The following is an 18,767-nucleotide window of genomic DNA, read 5'->3' on the forward strand; positions in this document are numbered from 1 at the left end:
AGATCCCCAGCCATGGCAGCCTTCATCTCTTTTATGACTGCAGATTCACCTTCGATCGGTTTCAGTCCGTTGATCAGTGTGTCCTGGAGGGGTGCGACGACTGACAGTGTGGGGGTGTTCTCCTTGGACATGTACTGTGTAGCCTCCTTCATGGGCTTCAGCATGCTGACTACTTCTTCAACTGTTGTCACATCTGACTCAGTCAGTGTGCACAGATCCTTCTCGGTCTTCCTGACTTCACTCGAGAGCAGGGCTGCGCAGATGGCCGGTTGTTGCTTGGTCTTCTGGTTTGGCTTGGTTGCTTAGTCTTCTTTAGATGCCATCCCCTCATCATCAGCACGAGCATTTACTGTCCCCTCTTCATCCACACTCCAAAGTGACTAAATTAAATAAGTCAACATGAAATGAAATTCATGAGCTTTTATTGTATAAATCTTTTAATTACTATATTTAATATATGCCTTTAAACCTGTTAACATTATAGTATTTATTAGGGATGAGCGAGTACAGCATTATCTGTATCTGTATCTGTTAACCATATGAATTATCTGTATCTGTACTCGGACTGGGCAGGGCCTAACCCGGAAGTGGACAGGATTTAACCCGGAAGTGGGTTGGGTTGTCTTGAAATGAGCGGGGCTTTATTTTTTTTTTGAAATACAGCAAGAAAGTGTCAGACACTCAGTGTGTGAAGTAAAAAAAACTGGTTAGAGCCAGCTGACGGTTTAAAAAAGAAAAAAAAATCTCCGACAGGCAGAGACGCGACGCGAGTTGCATTCTACCAAGTACCATGTCTGAACAAACCCCACGTTTACCAGAACTCTACTGGTTAATAAGTAAGTACTACAAACCGAAGTAAAAAACAAACCTGAAGCTGAAGAAACCCTAAACGTTAACGGAAAAGACCCGCGAACCTGAGTGACTGAGGGAGAGACAGAGAGAGAGAGAGAGAGAGAGAGAGAGAGAGAGAGAGCTGTTCTCTTCTCAGTGTTCTGTGTGTGAGTGAGCAGAGCGGGACACAGCAACACAATAAATCTGTATGTGTGTAGGGGAGGGGCGCTGTGACGACTAGCCTATCACAGAACGCAGACACAGTCAGCTACCCAATGAGGATTTTTATTCAATCCAAGCACAGATATGTGTTTATTAAGTGCTTTATCCGTAACGGATACTCGTTTCAGCCGAGTATCCGGCTCAAGTCTAGTATTTATGCTTTTTAAACTATTTAATATTTATCTATTTTAAACTGTTAACGTTGTAGGATTTGCCTTTTAAACTTTGAACAATGCATTATTTAGGCCTATGCTTACTCTCGCCAGGAGATGGCGGATAGGGTACAAGGCCAAAGGTTAAACCTAACAGTACTATCACTGCCTTACCTCTGATGGCTGCATGCTCAGTCTTGCAGCCTCTACAATCAGTCCATCATAAACTTCCTGTCTTTCATTTTCAGTCAGGAAGGGAAAACTTTTGAATCTTGGATCCATCACTGAACATGCATGGAGAGTTGCCTTGAGGTCAATGCACCTCTTCTGAAGATCCCCAGCCATGGCAGCCTTCATCTCTTTTATGACTGCAGATTCACCTTCGATCGGTTTCAGTCCGTTGATCAGTGTGTCCTGGAGGGGTGCGACGACTGACAGTGTGGGGGTGTTCTCCTTGGACATGTACTGTGTAGCCTCCTTCATGGGCTTCAGCATGCTGACTACTTCTTCAACTGTTGTCACATCTGACTCAGTCAGTGTGCACAGATCCTTCTCGGTCTTCCTGACTTCACTCGAGAGCAGGGCTGCGCAGATGGCCGGTTGTTGCTCCAGGAATCTTTCCAACATGTCATGCGCACTATTCCACCTGTAGTTAAATAAAAGAAATATACTTTATTTATTGACCTATAGCGCCCTTCACACTTCACAGCATGGATGCACAGAATGCTGCTTTTCATAAATGACAAAACAAATTAGTAATAAAAAACAAAATAAACTATTGAAAAGTAACCACACACTAACCTGGTAACCACATCCATCATCAGCTTGTGCTCTGGTAGTCGTAGAAGCCTCTGTTTCTCATTCAGCATGTGGTTGGCTGTGGTGCTCCGTCTGAAGAAATTCACAATGCGTCTCACCCTTCCCAGCAGGTGTGCGACTGCTGTGATTTTGAGGGGACGTTGTGCAGCCAGATTTAGTAACCCTGGTTAGTTTTATAGTACTGTAATTTACAGAACCCTTTGAATGCATCTTACTTGTTTCTGGTCTGGTAGTGGAACTTCTGAGCTTACCTAAATGCATCAACTGCAGCTCTCGGTGTGTGAGAAGGTGTACGAAAAAAAAAAGAAGAGAAAACCCTCGTGCAGTCGCGGAGCAAGGTGTCCTCGTTCGGCGACCCACCGATGATATTTTGTGAATGTTGTGATAGAACTGTGGTTAGAAAGTGAATGTGAAGAGATACTTACTTGGTGGAAGTGCAATCGACCACGGGAGCGACTCCGACGGAGTGTTCCCTCGAGCTTTTCTGAACAATTCTGGTGAGTTAGCTGCACCGTTAGCTTGATTAGCAGTATCATTCTGGTTCAGTATATAAGGAAAAAAGCCAGTCAGAATAGTCAATATATGTTTAATGGTACTGAGACATGTTTTTTGTGATGTTGTGATGATATGTTGTTGTTGTGTTTTACCGTGACGAACGGTTAGCAGTTTTCCGAGCTGTAGCTCAGCTGCGGCCTGGTAATGAGGTCGAGCACAGCTCCATAGCTGTCGCTGTAGCTCAGATACCAAAACGACGCAGTATTTCGTATGTGTTTTATATTTCCTGTAGTTGAGTTGTTTATATTACATGTAATGAAGCTGCATTGTTTAATGTACACAGAGAAAGTAAACAGACAGTCATTTAAGCTGATAAATAATTACGCTGCATATTATGCAGGCTGTTTTTTTTTTGAGGGAGTTCTTCAATTCAACTGTGATCCATATCACCCGCCATTGCCGCGTGGAGGCTCTTGGTTCAACTGCAACCTGTATCACCCGCCATGCTGCATAGAGGCTCTTGGTTCATCGGGACCGCAGTGTGGACATCAGTGTGGTAGGACAGGGCTCAGTCCTCAGGAGTGACACATTTTAGTTGTGCTTTTTTTCTGAGATCTCAGTATTTTTTTGGTTTATTTTTTTTTTTATTTTATTTTTATTATCTTTTGCTAAAAACAAACTGACAAAGGAACTTAAAGAACTGTTTTCTCCTTGGAGGACCCTGGAAGACAATAAATAAACTGAAACAGACAACGGAAAACAGGGAAGAATAAGGACATTTGAACCCATTAAGGGGGGAAAGAAACACATTTTTTTTATTACTTTTTCTATATTGGTACTTACCTGGGTCAGCTAATTTTATTTCATACTGTGAATTTAATTTATGTGGAAAGAACTGCATTTTGTTGAATGAGTGTAAGGCTGAACATTATATGTTTGGGAAAAATTTAATATTTGAATATATACATTTATACCACATTCTGTGTTGTGTGTTACGTGGGCTGGAGGATCAATTGCTCTCGTGTTTCAGTGCTACTGCCAATCTCCTTACCCGAACCTAGTTGATCAGACGGAACCCGAGGAGACTGAGAAAAAGGTTACATGAGCATAGCATTTGACATGAAGTGTGAATGCTGCCTTCTCAGCTGCGATTGTCATATTTGACGCATTGTCAGTGACGATTACTGGATCCTTTTCTGTGATTCCCCACTCAGCAAGGGCCTTTCTCAGATGTTCTGCCAGGTTGTGTCCGGTGTGGCTCTCGGGCATGTCCCTGGTTAGTAAAACATACGTAACAAGCTCCCATTCCTCGTTGATAAAGTGGGCCGTGATGGTGACGCAGTTGTGCGCGAGGTCCAGCCGTCGCACGTCAGGGCAACTCTCTCCGCGCTGGCCAGGGAGGCTTTGACGTGTGCCCTTGTCTGAGCGTACAGCCTGGGAATGCAAACCTTGGTGAGGTGTTCGCGGGTTGGAATAGGATAGCAGGGGCTCCATCGCGTTCACCATGCGCCTAAAGCCGGCGTTTTCCACCACCGAATATGGTCTCAAATCCTGACAAATGAAGTAGGCAATGGACTCTGTAATTTTCTGCTACCTTGGTGAAGCAGATGGAAACTTGTGGGAACAACCGCCATCGATGTCCAGCATGGTTTGTTTTGGGTCACGCTGTGCGGCATTTGTTATGAAATATAAACTTAAAACTAAAAAAAAATATCTCAATGAGGTAGAAAACCATCTACAGTGAAATGGGCAAAACCTCCAACCATGGAGGAAGTGTAAATAATTTTCATTCATATTACTGCTCTGTTTATGATGCTAAAAATGTCATATTAGCCTAATCAAGTCATTCTTGCCCCCCTGTGTAAGAATCACATAACAGTAGCTTAAATGATGAGTTGCAGAAATGTAACATGTTTAAGAATCCAATTCAAAATTCTCCTTGTCATCACCTACTAAGCCCTCCACAACCTTGCCCCTTCCTACCTAGCTTTTGATCTGTGAAGCTGCATTATTCAAATAAAATGCAATATTATTATTATTAATACCAGTTTATTCAAATGGCCAGTCTATTCATTTTGAAATCCATTCTGCTAAAGCCATTTCACGAGTGATCACAAAGTGGATTCTGTGGCACTCTGCCAGGGGGTCCGTGAAAAGTTTTCAGATTCATTCATTAAAATGATCTTGACAAAAGACTTCATAGTTCAACAAATATTTTAAATCTATACTAGTTTATAGATTACTTTTTAATCTAACAAATGTATAACTCAGAATCTGCAAATATGTTTAAAACGTCTAATATCTTTATAATACATTTAGCTTGTGTTGTTCTTTCACATAACTAAGACTAGAAGAGTAAAAGACAAACATATTTGAGAACCTCTGTATTAGATCACATGAAAGCACTGTGAAAACACTGTTTGTTTTGCAAAAGCTATTCTACTATAATAATATTGATACAGTAGGTTCATATCAGACAAACATAAAATAGGAAAAAGCTACAATGAAAGTCAACTGACATTTGATAAGAACGTAGCTGCATGTGACATTTGTGCCTCCATGCACAACTCCTGATTAGCAATGCCTTTAATGAGGGCCTGTTATGCCTCGATCTTGTTAATAATGGTTGAAGCCGAAGAGACAGAGCTGGAGAGAAGGAGAAGTAGATCAGCTAATCAAGATCTGAGAAAAGAGGATCTCCTTTGTCTGACAGGAGATAGAGCGTAAAGGAGAAGAAAAAAACAGTCTATAATCTCCAGTCAGAATGTAGTGTTAACTCAAGCTGTGATTGAATCAGTGCAGCTAATACAGGCAGGAAAGAAGTAATTGCCACTACTGGCTGACCTATGGAGTCATTGATTTTAAAGCCAGTGTTGTTTACCTCTACTGATACAGAGACCCTCATTTGTTGGAAACTAATTGAATTCTTCTTTGACAGAAGATTAAAAAAGTTAATCTACTTTTACATGCAAGATATAGTACATCCATCTTTGCTTATTTGTTAGGCCTTCTAGGAAGAGGCCGTATAAGGAGTGATGTAGTATGCTCATAGTTCAAATGGTGAGTACAGAGCATAGACTGTAAAAACAATGGACAAAGCTTCCGGGTCTAAAAAGTGAAGCCAATGCGGAAGTGCCTATAACCTGCATTCTATTTAATTTACATCAGGTGGCAACTCCACTGGTTGCAAAAAGAAATCAGTTTCTACTATGGTAAAATGACCCTACTTCTCAGTTTTTTATTACCTCAAACATATTCATAATATGTTTCTGGTCTCAATCACTACCTTCAAGTATGCTTCAATGCAGCATGATGTTAATTTTATAAATGATGGTCCCATTTATTTTACAATTGTTGATAAAGCAGGCTTAGCAATGTTGTGTACATTACAATAGCCTTGAACATATTTTGGGTTTGGGTTATTTGGGGTTTCCATAGTTTCATCTTAAACTTTGACCCTCTCACTTTTGTTTTCACTTCATCAAAGTTAATTGGAATATTTTGCTCGCCTAAAAATGTCTTATTCAGCGCTCTGCCTACCAAGCTCGCTATACCGCTACCATGAGCTGGTAAATAAGTGCAAAATCTGGGAGAGGGGTCTAGCTGCAGACCTCCACTGTGGAGTCTCTTCCAGTCAGGGACGGACTGGGGCTAAAAAACAGCCCTGGACTTTCTCCCAAATAGGCCCATCATCCGGCCATTCGCCCCTAGCAGTGCGCAACATACATTAGCCAGGATGTCCTGATACTATGCCACAATACTGTAACCTATCAGACAAGGTATTCACAGCAAGTAACATCTCAAAACCAATGATGAAAATTGGGGTTGTGTTTATTAATGAAGCCTAAGCCTTCAAATAAAAACAAAAAATGTACAATGCCATTACATCTGCATTGAAAATAAAATACAAATAATGAAATGTCACTGGCTACAGAAACCCCACATTACACAAACTTGTAATTATAAAACAGTACAAGAATATTACTGACAACACTTTCAGAGATAAAGTAGGCTACTTGCTGTACCTGAACATGGAATGTAAGCAAATTTAATGTTCTTGAGAAGGGCACTATTCTCAGCAACTCTGTCTATTATGACGTCATTGTCAAGGGACATGAGGATGTCCTTCTCTGGGGCCATTAACATGAATGTTTCCAGGTGTTCCTGAGAATTTCTGCTCCTAATATGTGTTGCTTTGTGTTAAAGAATTAGCATTGACTGATCTATTTAATATTTTGTCAATGTCATATTACACTTTTGATTCATATAAAGGCTGTGAAATGATGAAAATGACTAGGACCTATCAATTTTGTCTGTGAAGCTTTCATAAACAACCACCAGGTCTTTGCCAGTTCCACAATAGCAAATGCAAATATGAAAGACAAGGAAAAACTGCACTCTGATGGAAGACAGACAGAAAGTGCAAGCTAGGATTTTTTGGTTAAACCTTTGGTTAAATTTGGTTGAATTATTTAGCCCCCTTCCCTGTTTGTTAGCACGTTTAGCACCAATGCATACCTGATGTTTTCCCATTTAATTCAATACCATAGTCTTTATCCTAGCAGCAAAAGTGAGCTCATTACAACCTCTCATATACAACGAAGTGAAATCACGCGCAACCCGCGATTAATTTCTAACAAATTATTAAACACGTTAAGTTTGACAGCACTAAATGGCACGATAATTTTCATAATCATGATGCACACCCATGTTGATAGCTGACTATGCAATTTGCTAAAATAGGGATAAAGGCAACCTATTATAATGTGTCCTGTTTTATTAGACTTTTTTTTGTGCCGACGGCCGTCGGTTGGACGGCCATTCTGGACTTTCCCGAACGCACAGATTGTCAGTCCGTAGGGTCCGCCGTTGGTTTGTGTCTCTACGTACCTACGTACGTAGCCATGGCGTAGATTTTATGCAGAATTAAAAATCAAGCTTTATGGACTGCAATAGGTTAGACTTATATCCATTGGCTTGGCAACAGGGAACCATGGGCACTCAGGAACAGGGGGCAGCAGCAAAGGCAGAACCCTTCTGGCGGCCGACGACGAACGACGAAGGCAGAACCCTTCTGGCGGCCGACGACGAAGGCAGAACCCTTCTGGCGGCCGACGACGAAGACAAAACCCTTCTGGCGGCCGACGACGAAGGCAGAATCCTTCAGACGGCCGGCGGCAAGGGCAGAATCCTTCTGGTGGCCGGCGACGAAGGCAGAACCCTTCTGGCGGCTGGCGACGAAGGCAGAATCCTTCACACGGCCGTCAGCGACGAAGGCGATACCCCTCAGGCGGCCAAGCACGAAGGCAGAATCCCTCTGGCGGCCGTCGGCGATATCCCTCTGGAGACCGAAGACGATAACCCTCTGGAGGCCGGCCGCGAAGGCGAAACCCCTCTGGAGGCCGAGCAGGTCAGCGGCGAAGGCGAATCCCCTCAGAAGACCGGCGGCGAAGGCGAAACCACTCTGACCGTGGATTTCCACAGGATGCAGAACGTCTGCGAACCGGCTCCGCTGCGGAATGGCTGCGTGCTCCGCAGTCCGTCAATACCCACCAGGTCCGGATTTGTTGCGTAACGGCTGCGGCCAGCCAACCACGAGATCTTGCGAATTGACGTATGTTCGCGCGATATAACAGGATGTAGTTTCTATAAACAGAACCACAAAACCAACAACAGTTTGTTTCCATCCAGAAACAAGGTGTAGTGCAGGGAAAATGACCTGCCGTGAGCAGGGTGTATTTTATTTTGAAAAGTAACCGGATGTTTTATTTTGTTTCTGTGCTCGACTTCCTGTCCCGCACAATCTGAATTGTGCTGCATTGCTGCGGAGCTCTCTGTCGTCCATCAAAAATAGAAGCTCTGCTCCGGAGGGCTGCGGACTGACGGAACTGGGACGGAGTAGGGACGCAGACGTTCTGCAGTCATTGGAAATACACACATTGACTTTAATGGAAACCTAATGACTCCGTCGACGTTCCGGAGACGTTCCGCATCCAGTGGAAATTGCCGGTGAAGGCAGAGCAAGTCGGCGGCAGAGCAGGTTGGCGGCGAAGGCGAAACCACTCTGAAGGCAGAGCAGGTCGGCGGCAGAGCAGGTCGGCGGCGAAGATGAATCCCCTCTGGAGACCGTCGGCGAAGGCGAAACCCCTCTGGAGGCCGTCCGCGAAGGCGAATCCCTTCTGAAGACTGGTGGCGAAGGCGAATCCCTTCTGAAGACCAGTGGCGAAGGCGAATCCCTTCTGAAGGCTGGCGGCGAAGGCGAATCCCCTCAGGAGGCTGTCCGTGAAGGCGAAACCCCTCTGGAGGCCGTCTGCGAAGGCGAATCCCTTCTGAAGACAGGCGACGGATTAGCTGGGCTGGAGACAGGTGACGGGTCAGCTGGGCTGGAGACAGGCGACGAGTCTGCTGGGCTGGAAACGGGCAACGAGTCAGCTGGGCCAGGGTCCGCCAACAAGGCAACAGGATCATGAACAGGCAACAAGGCAACAGGATCATGAATAGGCAACAAGGCAACAGGATCGGAAGTTGGTCGGACCACCGACAAAACACGGGGAGCAGGAGTCGTTCGGATCACCGACAAAACACGGGGAGCAGGAGTCGGCCAGATCACCGACAAAACACGGGGAGCAGGAGTCGGACGTACCACCGACAAAACACTGGGGACGGCAGTCTCTGGGAAGCTGGGCACCGGCAAAGTCTCTGAGGCGCCACACGGCACAGTCTCTGAGGCGCCACACGGCACAGTCTCTGAGACACCACACGGCACAGTCTCATGGTCGTCCGTAAACGAACATTCAGGGAGAGCGGTCGATGTAGACTCTGGGAGGTCAGTCGACGTAGACTCTGGGAGGTCAGTCGACGTAGACTCTAGGAGGTCAGTCGACGTAGACTCTGGGAGATCAGTCGACGTAGACTCAACCGGGATTCTGGGAAGCTGCTAGCCAGCCGGGACTCTGGGGCACTGAATAGCTCGGGGACACAGGACAGCCTGGGAACACTAGAAGGCTCGGGGACACTAGAAGACTCGGGGACACTAGAAGACTCAGGGACACTAGAAGACTCGGGAACACTAGAAAACTCGGAAACACTAGAAAACTCGGGAACACTAACTCGGGAACGCTGGGAAACTAGAAAACTCTGGAACACTAGTCAACTCTGGCTCAGGACCGCTGGACAGCTCGGGGCCGCTGGATAGCACGGGCTCAGGGCCGCTGGAAAGCGAGGACTCAGGACTGGAGAGTGGTTGACACTGGACATGGCATCGGGAGCCATGTTGACCCTTAGTCCGTCTATGGCCTCCTCGAGTTCCAGGGAATATAGCCAGGCGGGTCCCTACAAAAGACTGCTTATTGTAGGGGTTGCCCGCAGAACAGGTAGCAGTAGAGCCGACAGACAGGAGTTCAGAGGAGCTGTTAGCAGCTGTGCTGGACCTTTCCCCTCCAGCTAGAAGGCTGACTGCTTTGGCATCCTCAGTCTTCTTAACACACGTAACAGCATATTGAAATAAAATCACAAAAGTTTCTAGCTCTACTTCAGGCTGAGGAATGACACAACTAGGAGATGTAGAAACAGAAGCAGGCTGGTTGATGAAAAAAACACCGGTAGCCAACATGCTAGCAGGCCGAGCAATAGGCAGGCTGGTGGGTGCTAGCTGGCACTGAGATAGTCCGAGGATCTGAAGATGAGCCTTGGTGGAGCTAACAGGCTTACATGAATTCAGTCCATTAGCAATTGGAGGTGTGAGAGTGGAAATGAAGCTTACTGCCCAGGGAGGAACAGAGTCCTTTAACCACGGTTTCCTCAACTTTCTCACGGGCTAATGACAGAATAGCTTCCTTCAGGTACTCACTGCTAGCCTCCCTCCACCAAGTCACAAACAAGATCAAAGTTCATCCGAAACAGTCTTCGTTGGATACATACCGGCGTCGGCTGAGTCCATCTTGGCCAGATTGTACTGTCATGGGTACAATGTCGGACTCAAATGCTCGACTCAACTCGGAGTAGAAGGAAAGTCTGTTTATTAATAAATAAACAATCCAGGCAACAGTACAAATCCAGTAGGCTGAAGACGTGGTCGAAAATACAAACAAAAGATCTGGAAACACTGGAAAACAAACACTAGGAAACGCTGGAGAGTGAGACACACGAGGAGTATGGGGGGGAGAGAGAGAGAGAGAGAGAGAGAGAGAGAGAGGTTCAATCTCAGAACGGTGTGCAACTGTGAGATGATAGACTGTAAATATTAAGTATGTTTGAGATATGTTTTCTCTTGTTTTGGTGGGTGTGTCTCGGCTCAGGTCACAGGTGATACTCAATCAGCAGAGACGTCTGTAAACTTGTGGTAATAAAACATTTAAAACTGCATCAGTGTTTAATGTTGACGTTTGTTTAAGCCATATTACATGAGAGGGTTTAATTTCGAGGTCTGAAATTACTGAAGTATAGGCCTCCTCAATTGTAATATTGATTATACAACAACAGTTACCAACAAAATAAGTGATCAATCTGTATTCATAGTGGAGCAATTCGCTCTTGAAATACAAAAAACAAAAAACAGACAGGATTTTATAGGAATTTATAGTCCTTCCCTGTTTAGTAAACCAGCCACTTTACCGTGGGATTTATCAAACTGAATAAATCCCACCCGCACATAAACACAAAACTGCTTTGCTTGCTCCATCGTGTTGTAAGTAAGACATCTGCTGAAAACGTTATTGTATTCATTAGCATGATTGCCGTTTAGTTCAAAAACATCCAAAACACCAAAGTACGAAGACATATCGGACCACTGCGAGCTTTTGTTTTGAAAAGTCGAAGCTCCGGGAGGGCGTGAGACGGGAGCATAGACTGTATATTAATAATATATTATATTGTGTTATTAATAATGATAATATGAATTTAATATACAGTCTATGGACGGGAGGGCATGAGACGGGAGTTCTCTTTTTACTGTGCAGCCATACCCGACTCTAATAAAAAGGCAGAGCGCTCCCTGTGGGGTCAAAAATCAAGCTGTTCCACTAGCTGCTCCCTCTAGAAGCCTGGAGAACTTCCGTTGTGTAATCTGGACCTGCAGCGTTTTTTTGTTGCATTTGTTTTCAGGGTTTGTGTGCTTTTCTTTTTGCATCGTTTTTTATTTGCAGCGCCTTTGTGTATTTGGTTGTGTTGTGGTATTTGCAGCGCGTTTGCTGAATGCTGCGCATGTGTTGTCAAATTAATGAAGTTTTCTTAATTTGCTTGTGTTTTGTCTATTTGCTTGTGTTTTCTTAAGTTGCAGGGCATTTGCCCCTGTCGGCCACCGTAATGAACTGCATTAGGTCATTAAACCACAGAGACACACTAGGTGGATTTATAGATTTCCAATGTAATAAAATTCTTCTGCGTGCAAGCAGTGTTGTAAAAGCAATGATGTTTTTATATCTTTTCCTCTTTTCCTTATTGTAGAATATCTTCTGTCTGTAGTACCAAATATGGCCATTACTGCGTTGGGCTGTAGGTCAATATTAAGAGCTTCTGACACTGTTTTAAAGATTGCAGACCAATAGTATGCTAGGGCTGAGCACGACCAAAACATATGGGTTAGGTCGGCAGGAGTGTTTCGACACCTGTCGCAGCTTGCATCTGTGTTAGGGTATATTCTAGCAAGTCTGGCTTTGGAGTAGTGGATGCGATGTAAGATCTTAAATTGTATTATACTTAATTTGGCACATGAAGTGCTGTCATTCATTCTTAGTAGAGCGCTGTCCCAAATGTGTGACTGGGTGGACGAGATGGGAGAGGGCTTGGAAGAAGCCCTCTCCCATCTCGTCCACCCAGTCTGCCTTGATCTTTGCAAGAGTTGTATTTTTAAAAGAAGATATGCAGTTGTTGATTCTTGAAATAAGTCCTTTAAGGCTGAAAGTAGTTTCTAACAGAGCATCTAAACCAGAAAGCGATGGTATATATGGAAAGTTGGGATCATGATGCTGAAGGAAGTGGCGGACTTGGAAATATCGGAACAAGCTAGACCGAGGGAGGCCAAATTTATGTGACAAGACATCAAAGCTAGTGAAAATACTGTTTATATACATATCTTTAAATTTATAAATGCCTTGTCTTTGCCAGAGAGTAAATTCGGAGTCTAATCTAGCTGGGAGGAAAAGATGATTATTGTGTATGGGACTTAGATGGAGAAGATTATTAAACCCAAAGCTACGTCTAAGTTGTAACCATATTTTGAGCGTATTTATGACTACTGGACTGTCGGTGAATTGAGAGATAGAGATGAGAAAGCTGGAGGTGACCAGGGCTTTAAGAGAAGCTGAAGTGCAAGATGCAGCTTCAAAATGGCACCAGTCTGTAGCAGTAGTGTGGAGCCAGTGCAAGATTTTTTGAACATTTGAGGCCCAATAATAATGACAAAGATTTGGAAGAGCTAAGCCTCCCTGCAGTTTAGGCCTCTGTAACAGTTCTAGTCATATTCTAGGTTTCTTCCCACCCCATATAAATGAAATGAAGACCTTATCAATAGATTTGAAGAAAGATTTAGGGAGATAAAGTGGAATACACTGAAACAGAGAAATTTGGGGAGCACATTAATTTTTATACAATTCACTTTTCCTGCTAATGGAAGACACTTTTTAACACAAACATGATCCAGTTCCATCCACCCACAGCTACTCCTACACTAGTACTCCTACACTAGTATCAATCTGTGATGCATAATTCATTTGAGGACTTTTGTCATTTTTGTGGTAAAGGGTTGTGTTATGTTTGTTATTATTGTACTTTATGTGTAGACCTGCATATCATGAAAACATGTTGATTAAACATCACCAAGATACATTAACACACAGTAACAATATTTTTTTCGGTCCACCAGACCATTTTATACCTTTTATTAGTATGTAATGTAAACCCATCAATAAATTATGTAATGAAAAAGTTTAAATGATAGTATGGTACAACAGGTTTGTTAGTTGTTTTGAGAATGTGGTTCATTTCACCTTATGTTGATTTAAAAAAAAATCTTGCAAATTCTTGTCTTCCTTAGTTTTTAGTAAAGTCAGTGCAAGAATACATTGTTTAATAGCCAATATGCATTTCATCTCAAATGTGTTGCCATGCCCCTGACCCAAGAAAAAAAAAAAAGATTAGTCTAAAAATTAAAAGAGAATCTTTTCTCTGTGAGGTACTGACACCAAAACCTAAAAGACCAAAAACACCAAAAAGACATTTAGCACTGGCATTTTAAGTAGTGAAAAAGGTGTTCCTTTATCAACTCACACAAGTCATAATGCCATTTAACAGCATAAAAGACTTTTAGGGTGTTTTTCCACTTAACAATATTGAATACAGGGATAAAGTAATGGCTACCAATGGAATTATTACAAAAATATTATCAGGCTTCAAGATCCCATATCAACTGCATATTAGATCATTTTCGATCCTTGGATGATGTGAATTTCAAAAAGAGAATAAAAGCCTTTAAAAAAAAATACAGAGTCAATAACTTATCCCTTGATCTATAAAATGCGGCATTTTGTGAAAGAGCTTGCTGACAGATGATTACGCTTTAATGCAATTCTGGCTGGAAACATTTAAAGATATTTTTAATAGAATTTCTGGGGCTGTAATGAAAACAAGAAAGAAGAAGTGGCAGCTCATAAGCAGGAGATAGATGCACTGTATTGTATGAATATTCTTTAACACCCTCTCCCAGAGGTGTTATTCAAAAAGAGAGGACCCTGAGAAAAGCAGACGTATTACTTATCTGCACAGTCTAAACACAATTCAGGGAAATGATTGAAAGACTGCTGTTTAGATATTGCTTCATTACGTTCAAAAACTTATGTAACTTCTGTAGCTTCTTTGAACTGGTTGGATCTCTGGGTGTAGGCTAGGACCAGCAGTTCCAAAGAGTTCCAGTTTTTTTCTGGATTGAAGCTGATGATAGCACATTCAATGTCAATATTCAATATATTTAAATTTGACTGTGAAGTAGTCCTATTCAAATATTGCCACTGAATTGTATTTACTGCCAATAGAAAGCCTCTAACTCCGGATTTCCACTGGATGCAGAACGTCTGCGGACCGGCTCCGCTGCGGACGTCTGCGGCCATGACTGACAGCTGTAGTCACGAGGACCCACAATATCTTGCGAATTCACATAGAATAGAACCACAAAACCAACAACAGTTTGTTTCCATCCAGAGGAGTAGAGGGGATCAACTCTGTGCTGTGTTTTCAAGGTGTAGTGCAGGGAAATATGATCCGCCGTGAGCACGGTGTTTTTTATTTTGAAAATTAACCAGATTTTTAATTTGTTTCTGTGCTCGACTTCCTGTCCCGCACTATCTGCCGTGTGCTGAATTGCTGCGGAGCTCTGCGGCGTCCAGCAAAAATAGAAGCTCTGCGTTAGAGATGGCCCGATACCATTTTTTGCTTCCCGATACCGATTCTGATACCCTGAACTTGCGTATCGGCCGATACGGAGTACCGATCCGATACCAGTGTGTCATATATTTGATTATGTTTTAACAAGTGTATACTACTATCCCTGTATGGATGTGATATTATTTATATCTTTGTTGTCAGTCTGGCTCAGGTTAAACTCTTTGTGAAACATGAACAAACACAAACAATGAATGCCACAGAACGTTCTTTTATTATGCAGTTTGACAGTCAGTTATAACGGAAAAAGAACATAAATAAACTAAAAAAGGCTTTATTACGTGGTATCGGATCGGTGCATAAACTCCAGTACTTCCCGATACCGTTACCAGCATTACCGGAACATCTCTACTCTGCGTATCAGCTCCAGAGGGCTGCGGACCGCCAGAGTTGGGACGCAGTCGGAACGCAGCCGTTCCGCAGTCAGTGGAAACACACACGTTGACTTTAATGGAAACCTAATGACTCCGCCGACGTTCCGGAGCGGATCCGCAGCCGTTACGCATCCAGTGGAAATTGCCGGTAAGACTAAGACACAAGAATGAAACTAAAAGACTATAAATCTAAACGTTTATAATGATACTTTTTAAAATGTGTCTTGCAAGTTCCCCAACTTTAGTTCAATACTAAATCACAGGAGCGCTGTGTTTTTCCTCCCATTCTTTCTGAATAGCATTTACAAGCTACTTCTGGGAGACCAACTAAAGCTAACAGTAAGGCCTCTTGTATTAAAAATATGACAGATTCTCAGAGAATTATAACTTCCTCTGTGGCTCTATTTAGGTCTATGGAGATTTTTAACATCTTTTAGCTATGAAGCATATATGGGTTCTTAATTAAATGACATAAATCAATATTTATTATATCATAGAATGCCTGCACTCTATGTGGTTATTAGCAAAAGTTGTTTAATGTTTTAAACAAAGAATAAATTCGGGGCACCATCTGTGGCGATCCCTGCTGTTCACCTGTCTCTGACTCTGCAGGAGCTCGTCAGAGTAACCTGGAACACCTGGTTTGATTTGATTTAATAAAGTACTTTTTTTTTTAAGATTATTTTTTGGGGCTTTTCCCTTTATTTGAAAGTGGATAGACACAAAAGGGGGCGAGAGATGGGGGATGACTGCAAAGGGCAGCAGGTTGAATTCGAACCCTGCGCTGTTGCAGGACTCAACCAACATGGGGCGAAAGCTCTTGCTGGGTGAGCTAGAGGGCTTGGTGTGTGTTTGACCAGGTTTTGTTTTTGTAACCAGCAGATTAAGTCCACCTTGTCACACCCACTCAGTCACCTGTTTCCATACAACAAACCAATGGCGTGTGACATCCCCCCCTACTTAAAGTAGGCATGATGACAACATTTTCAAACAACACTAAGCTCAAAATGGATCGCGTGAGTAGACAGAGCTGAACATTCCCTTTACAATGACACCTGGATTGTAAAAATCAGTTGAGGATTGAGAAAGTTATATTTATAATATCGGGATTATATTAAAATAATATACATTAATTACAATAGAAGGCATGTGACCGAAAATGCTTATTATTCACATGAGTTTTCTTGTAACTTCCTCATTTTATCAGATATTTGCATGAAATTTGAACAGAAGGTAGAATTTTGTTAGTTCTTTCAAATTAAATCATTAACATTTAATGTTTTAGTTGGAATGGGCATCAGACCCATGGTACCTCACTGAAAATAATTATAATTAATAAGCGTTACATGCTGAAAATGCAAATATGCATTCATATTCATAGTCATTCTTTTTTTTTTCCTTACTAACAATGAATGATCGGTATGAAAAATATACAGGCTATGTGATTGTGCTGACTGAGTTGATAACTGGTTATTGACAGGCTATTGTACAATCAAGTCATCCAAGATGACATCTGCTGCCATCGCATAGATGGACACATCAGTGTCATGTGCATCAAATTCATACCCCTCCCCGTTCATAGCCTAATAGCCAACAGTGGATTTCTTTTTTTTTAGCATGGAAAGTTTCAATTTTCCCATTGAAAATTACCCTGTTGTCACCCAAATCCCACGCATGACATATAAATGCCCCCACCCCTCTGACACTCAACAACTCTTTGATCAAGCTCATTTTTTCTTCTGGGAGTTCTGGAAACTCCTAGAAGAACTCCTAACACCTAATTCTTCAATATTTTTCTCTAACACTTTACATTCTTGTTCACTTCTCTTCCTTTCTCTTGTGGCTTGACGTTTGTGCAATTCCTCCTGTAGCTCTCCTTGCTTCTTCCTCCTCTTTCTTCTTTGTATTACCCCCAGCCTCACTGCTTTCCTGATGACCAGCTCTTGTTTTTCCTTGTCTAAACTGTCCAAATAGTCCACAGTGTTGTTTTTCCGTACTCTCATTTTACAGGACAAGTAGCAGATGGTGGCATTTGGAGCTTTCTTCTTCAATGCACTAAACATCCCCATCAGCTCTTCAGCATCCACGTTATGTGATCTTGCTGAGGTTGTCTCTTGTTTTAGTTTCTCCGTCACTGTCCATGTATCAACAAAGTATTGCTGATACTACCTTTCAAGTACTAAAATGACCGCTCTCAGACAGCTTTCCATCATTTGAGTGAACATGACTGTGTCTTTTGGTGGTTGTTTCTCAAGGATTTTGTCTGAAGCATTCAGCTGACTTCCAAAGAGGTCTGTTGTGCAAGTTAGGAATTCAGCAGGTGAGTGTAGTTGATCTTTCAGGTTCTGCACGGTCTCTTTGATAATTTCAATACATTTAATGTAATCAGTTTGGTCACCTGCACCAGTGTAGAATTCATCCAGGGTCCAGTCAGTAATTTCCCAAGCAAACCCAGAACTTGCATTTCAACCTGTCCAGCTGTAGAGTTGAAGTCTTCCAGTATGCTAGCACGCAGGCCTCCACAGGATGTTCCTCCACAGAGATATGACTTTAGTGCAGCATGATGACTTGAGAATATCCCACATATATGGAAAAGAATGTGCAGTCGATTACCTCTGTAGTGTAGTATGAGGCCGAAAGGGAGATTGTTGTGATTCAGAAAGATCTTAAAGCCAAGAGGGTCGCCCTTGCCATCGATGTACCTTATCTTATTCATCTGAACCACAATGTTGGCCCCAATGCAGTCTTTCCCCTTGATTTTCCCAGTAATCCCCATGGATTTCTCGATCTCCTTCAGAGCATTCTTTGTCTTTGAAGCGATTGTTTCCAGAGGATGAAGGTTGCAATTCACCTCATTCAGGGCCTTCTTCCAAGACACACAGACTAAACGAATGGCCGCATGATTAGCAGCACAGCAGTCAGTGAGCATGTTTGATATATTCCCTATCATTTTTTTAAGAATGTTTTCGTAGTCTGCCTCGAATAAATGACAGTAGACATTTGCAAGGTTACTGATGGAGTCACAAATATGGATCTGGTAATCCTCAGCAGAGCCTCCTGGAAGTTAATCTACAGCAACAACATAACTGTTCTCTTTGGTGGTGAAATGTATGCTGTTCAAGTGGATTCCCTCCTGTGTGGTTGCATCAAAACCCAGGGTAGAGTGCGTGTTCGCTAAAAGTTCTTCAGCAGTCTGGAGGTCACTTATTGCCCAATTGGGTATTAGTCATGGCTTCCAGAGTAGCCCTTTTTGGCACCTCACTTAAACTAATGGTGAAGCACCGCCCAACCTGTTTAATCAAATTGTGGATGTTGGCAGTGGGCACCTTATTGGATATCACGTCAAACACCATCAATCGCATTTCATTTGAGTATGACTTTGCGTCTGTTTTTGTAAGCTTTTTTTTCACTTTCCAAATCCTGGATTTTTTCTCCCAAAAGA

The 18,767-nt window shown here is 42.7% G+C and overlaps 1 protein-coding gene across 1 annotated transcript; it reads right to left on the bottom strand.

Annotated features, from left to right (window-relative positions):
- Positions 1-302: 302 nt before the first annotated feature.
- Positions 303-4,025, bottom strand: LOC116047677 (zinc finger BED domain-containing protein 1-like). Its single transcript, XM_031296593.2, has 6 exons — positions 3,705-4,025; positions 3,516-3,604; positions 3,204-3,259; positions 2,007-2,187; positions 1,380-1,851; positions 303-380 (listed from the first exon to the last, which is right to left on the bottom strand). Exons 1-6 carry the CDS (start codon positions 4,023-4,025, stop codon positions 303-305), a joined length of 1,197 nt encoding a protein of 398 aa, XP_031152453.2.
- Positions 4,026-18,767: the final 14,742 nt, after the last annotated feature.

Source organism: Sander lucioperca, chromosome 2, assembly GCF_008315115.2.
Source record: "Sander lucioperca isolate FBNREF2018 chromosome 2, SLUC_FBN_1.2, whole genome shotgun sequence".
In the NCBI taxonomy this organism is placed as follows: domain Eukaryota; kingdom Metazoa; phylum Chordata; class Actinopteri; order Perciformes; family Percidae; genus Sander; species Sander lucioperca.